Source organism: Trichomonas vaginalis, assembly GCF_026262505.1.
Source record: "Trichomonas vaginalis G3 chromosome Unknown ctg_205, whole genome shotgun sequence".
Lineage (NCBI taxonomy): Eukaryota > Parabasalia > Trichomonadida > Trichomonadidae > Trichomonas > Trichomonas vaginalis.
Window position 1 is genome coordinate 1 of NW_026529292.1, and position 5585 is coordinate 5585.

Consider the following 5585-nt stretch of genomic DNA (forward strand, 5'->3'; position numbering starts at 1 on the left):
TCTTGACTTTCAACAAAAGCCCAAAGAGCATTTATTTGACTCTGGAGTGATATCCATGAGGCTGCAGTAGCACCGGCGTTTGCTATGGCAAAGATGAATGATAAAGGGTTGAACTTAAGACCAGATTCTTTATCTTTGACAATTTCAACGAAGTCATTGATATTTTTCTTCAAGTATTCCTTAGTCAGAAGAACTCCATCGCCAGCTATACCAGTTGCTTTTGTCTTTCCTTTAACATCAAATGTGATTGGTTTCTTCAATAAAATAACTTCTGGTGTTGTACTGATGCTATCATTAGTGGAGAAAAATTCTCCGACATGACTTGCTAAGTATTCTTTCGTCAATAATGTTCCATCACCAACAATACCAGTTGCTTTTGGACCATCTTCTGTGAATGTCAATGGTTTCTTTAACATAACTTTATCTAAGTATATTGCAATACCACTATTTTGTACTTGTTCATGACCTAATATATAAGCAAATGCTGCGTTTAAAGCATTATACAATGTATCTTCTTTAAATGTTAATTGACTGTTTTCAATCATTGGTATATTGAACAGTGTAGACCTTGGGTCAAAATGAACTCCATGGTCAATCGATAATAACCGTTTAACATGATATATTATAGTCTCTAATGCTTCATTAATATTTACCTCACGAGTTTCTTGCAAACCATTACTCGCCATACATGAAAACATATAATCTCTATCAGTTGTGAAGAATGGAGCATCTAAGTAATTATTCTCTACTTTTGTCACACGATTCTGTAACGCTTGAAGGTATTGATTTAAGTCTGTTTCAACAATTGTACCATCTGGTTGCTCGATAGGTAATATACCAGGACCGATGGTAATGTCTTCATCAGCACCTTCTTTATGTATGACTAAAGCATTATCAGTAATTCTGAGAGTATATTCTTTATATTGAAGTACGCTAGACTTATAACATTCATATGCATATGGAACAACACTCATTCTTTTACTACATATAAAAATGATGTATTATCTACAATCGACTGATCCTAATAACTACGGGACAATACAGTTTCAAGCAGATCCTAACATGGGGCATCCAAGTAAGATAAAGATGAGAGTAAAAAGTGTCAGTACTATGGCGAACTTTATTGTTTGTGACGAAACAGATTATTTTGTCTTACAGTTAGACGAAGATGGAGAAGAAAAGGTGTGTACATTTAAGTCAGCTCTTTCATTTGATATGGATACTATTGTATCAAAACTACAAGAGATTGTAACAAAACAGTTTGATTATTATAACAAGAAAAAAGGTCAACATAATGTAACAGTTTCACTGAGTGCTACGAATCAACTTATATTTACGTCACAGGACAAAGGACATAAAGTCTATTTAAAAGATGCTTCACATAGAGCAAATCTTATTTTAGGTGCATATGGAATAGAACTACCTATTGTACATAATTATTATCTACAAATGCCAAAACCACCTATGCTCAACTTCGGGTATCAGTTATACCTTCGTTCATCAATGTCTGTCATCTCTGGGTTCAATAATATTGACCAAGTTGATGATCGAAGAAAGATCATGTACAGATCTACATGTTATAACATCAATGAGTTCTGGATATCTGGTAAACCACTTATATGTAAGGAATCCTCACCATGGATAGATGCATTTCCATGGGAACTAACTAATGTTACGTTTACCTTAGTTGACTTCCAAGATCAGCCTGTTCGATTATTGTCACCAATGTTTATGGTGATAGAGATTAAACCAGATAAGCCAGAAGTTAGAGAAACCAATGATGTCAGTGATGATGATACAGAATCTTCGTACGATTATGATTACGATGACGATTAAAAAAAAATAACGTATATTTTTTTATCGGTTATAAAAGACCAACATGCTCAATGCTATAAAAGGATTAGTTAATAACCTTTCACCAGAAGATAAGAAAGGTATGCTTGATATGTTTGGGATCAAAATGCCTAAGAAAGCTAAAGACATTACCAATAAATTAGCTCTGGCAATTAAGAATCAAGGAGGTACAGGAAGTGTAGCAGATATTTTCAAGAATGCTAAGAGCTTCTATGATGACTACAATGGTATCATGAATGTTCCAGCTTCAAATTCCCCAGTTGCTTTAGATCACGATCAGAGATCTCATAATAGAGCGTTAATGGAGATGCAACCAATATACTCAGACCCTCCACCAAAGATTGATGAGAGCGAATTAGCATACAAAGAAATACAGAATGCCTTTTACGTTGTTAAGAACATTAATGGTCAAAAACTTCCTGATGAGAAATGGTTAGACCCAATAACTAAAGCAGGAGAAAGATTCATTATGTTTAACATTGACCAATACAGTCCAAGAGGAAAAGATTACTTCAACAAGATGTTTCCAAGAGTTATGGCAAAGTTCATTGGACAGATAGACCTTTTCAAACAGAAGTGGACATTCTATTACGACTTTGATGAGAAGAGAAACATTTTGCGTCATTTGAACATCAATACAATGGGATCATTAGTTCATCAGTTACTTAATGAAGCTCCAATAGCAGAAGTACAAGAATTAGCATCTAAAGTCCTTGAATCAAACTATGACTTCTTCCTTTGTAGTATTCCTTCGTTAAGGAAGATCGAGATCTTTGACTATACAGCTTATTCAGATGTTGATGCTTCTGCTTTGAGAAAAGGAACGTACACACCATATAAACTCACAGCTGAAGAACAAGTTATGTTAGATACGATGAGAGCAGCAGGTCAAGAAAAGATCGCACTCAAGATCATCAAACAAAACCATTCAAAGAAGAGAAACAGGTCACGTAATGGTCAGCTTTGGACATGGACATGCAAATTACCTATTAACTTAGAGAGGTATCAGATCTTCAACGAACTTAATGCAGAGACAGCAAAGAAGATGATGAAAGATTCATGTTTCATCTACGCTTGTATTCAAGCTGGTGTTGACGAAGCAACAATTAATCATATGAGGGAAATCATTCGTGTCAAAGATTTTCCAATGTCAAAGATTAAGGTTATTGCCAAAGAAACAGGAATAAGGTTCCATGTCATCAAATACAACGAGAAGTATTCAAATCATTCATATACTTATGAACCAGATGAAGAACCAAAGATGACAGTAGAACTTTTATTAATGTATGACCACTACATGTTGAACGAAAAGCTTCCAATAAGTTCAATGTTCATCAAGAACTATGAAGATGTTTGTAAGTTGTGCAAGGATTGGACTTTAGAGAAGAAGATGTTAGTTAACAGAAGATATGAAACAAGGTATGCAATTAACTCAAAGTTAGTTACACCACTTGCAAAAGTCATTGAACTCTTGTTTGCTAACAATTATTTCGAACCAATTAGAACAGGAGAACTTTGCACATACTTCACAACGATGTATAATGAGAACCTTGAAGAAATGATTGACCTCACATACAATGAGCGTTATTGCGCAAGGATGAAGAAAGATTGGAGTTCAGAGACGAAGAAAGACATGAAGTTCCCAAGAGAACATGTTTTCTTTGCTGACTTCGAAGCATCAACTGATGGAAACATTCACAAAGCATACAACATTTGTTTCATGGAAGATGACGATGATGGTTATACATCAATTTGGGGAAGTGACTGTGCGTCAAAATTCCTCGAAGCTTTACCAGATAAGAGTTTAGTTTATTTCCACAACTTATCGTACGATGTCACTTTTCTCATGTCTCAGTTAGAAGAGATTACAGGAACTCCAATCATCAAAGGTTCACAAACGATGCAGATACAAGGAAAGTACAAAGGAAAACTTCTCTGCTTCAAAGACTCTTATGCAATCATCTCAACTAAGTTGGAAAGATTCCCTGAAATGTTTCACCTCACTAGTGGTGAAAAAGAAGTTTTCCCATATAATTACTACACGGAAGAGTTAGTTAATACAACTAAAGTTGGTAACATCGATGATGCCATGAATCATGTCAAAGATATTGAAGCTTTTAATGAGAACATTGAGAAGATTGAAGATTGCAAGATTGATGATGAACACTTTGACATGGAAGTTTATTCGTCATTCTATTGCGGTCAAGATGTACGCATTTTACGAGATGGCTTTCTTAAGTTCCGCAATGACCTCATGACTGAGTTTGAAATAGATGCTTATGATTATGTTTCAATAAGTTCTATCTCAAACAAACTCTTTGAGAAGAGAGTATATTGGAAGAACGGTAATCTCTTTGATCTTGCAGGAAAACCTCGTGAATATATTTCCAAGTGTATTCAAGGAGGAAGATGCATGCTAGCTGAGAACAAGAAGCAATACAATGAAGGAGAACTCATCACTGACTTCGATGCTGTATCATTGTATCCATCAGCAATTGCTAGACTTTACTGTTTAGAAGGAATTCCAAAAGTTATGACAGAAGAGATGAAGAGCAGTGAATACTTGTTGGAGCATCTCTTTGATGATGACCAAGCTGAACCAACAAAGGAAAAGTTCATCTCAGGATTTTACTGTCAGATCGAGATCTTGTCGATCGGTAAGAACTCAGCATTCCCATTGATTGTCGTCAATCCTGACATCAACCCTGACTTACATGTTGCCAGAAGTTCCAATACATGCTGCAAGATGTTCGTAGACCACATTACGCTTCAAGATCTGATCAAGTTCCAAGAGATCTCATGCAAAGTCATTGATGGATACTATTATGATGGAAAAAGGGACATGACAATAAGGAATGAAGTTAAGAAGCTCTTCGAATTACGTGCTAAGTATAAGAAGGAAGGTAATCCGATACAAGAGATCATCAAACTTCTTTTGAACAGTATCTATGGTAAGACGATATTAAAGCCCATTGACAAAAAGATTCGTTTCATCAAGGACAATAAGCTCACTGACTATATCATTAAGAACTATAATGACATACAGACAATAGAGTTCATCCCCGATTCCGAACTTTCATGTGTAAAGTCATTTAAACCTATCGTTCGTCACTTTAACTATTGTCCATTAGGTGTTTCAATCCTTTCTATGTCCAAACGAATCATGAATGAAGTATTCTTCACAGCAGAAGATTTGGGCTTGAAGTTGTTCTATCAGGATACAGATAGTTTACACTTGTATGAGAAGGACTTAGATAAGTTAGCAGAAGAATACAAGAGAAGGTATAACAGAGAACTCATTGGAAAAGCACTGGGTCAATTTCATTCAGACTTTGCAGAGATTACTGCAGGACATATGTCTAAGGCACAAAGATCTATATTCGTTGGAAAGAAGACTTACCTCGACGAATTAACCAATGACCTCAAGGAAATTGCTTTCCACTGTCGAATGAAGGGAATCACACAGGACGTAATTGCACTTACTGCAAACCAAATGTTCCCAGATGCGATACAAGTACATTATGACGAGAAGAAAGGTTTGTTCTTCCCTGAGAAAGTTGGGGAAAAATATAGCATCGTGGAATTGTACAAATCTCTTTATGAAGGTGATGAGATAACCTTTGACTTGTGCATTGGTTCGAAACCATGCTTCAACAAAAATAAGGACTTCACTATTTCAACGAAGTCATCTTTTGAACGTAAGTTAAAGTTCTAAACACTTACTTATTATT

At 35.5% G+C, this 5585-nt stretch overlaps 1 protein-coding gene and 4 pseudogenes across 5 annotated transcripts, besides 1 other annotated feature; 4 read left to right on the forward strand and 1 right to left on the reverse strand.

Moving 5' to 3' along the window:
- The first annotated feature begins 1 nt into the window (after position 1).
- Positions 2-5585: a mobile genetic element.
- On the reverse strand, positions 41-974 carry TVAGG3_1093580 (annotated as a pseudogene). The gene has a single exon. A coding segment is annotated over exon 1 (934 nt).
- Positions 997-1836, forward strand: TVAGG3_1093590 (uncharacterized protein; the record flags this gene model as incomplete). Its single annotated transcript, XM_001280332.2, has 1 exon — positions 997-1836. One exon carries the CDS (start codon positions 997-999, stop codon positions 1834-1836), a length of 840 nt encoding a protein of 279 aa, XP_001280333.2.
- Positions 1880-2797, forward strand: TVAGG3_1093600 (annotated as a pseudogene). Its single transcript has one exon. A coding segment is annotated over exon 1 (918 nt).
- On the forward strand, positions 3137-4409 carry TVAGG3_1093610 (annotated as a pseudogene). Its single transcript has one exon. A coding segment is annotated over exon 1 (1273 nt).
- Positions 4591-5569, forward strand: TVAGG3_1093620 (annotated as a pseudogene). The gene has a single exon. A coding segment is annotated over exon 1 (979 nt).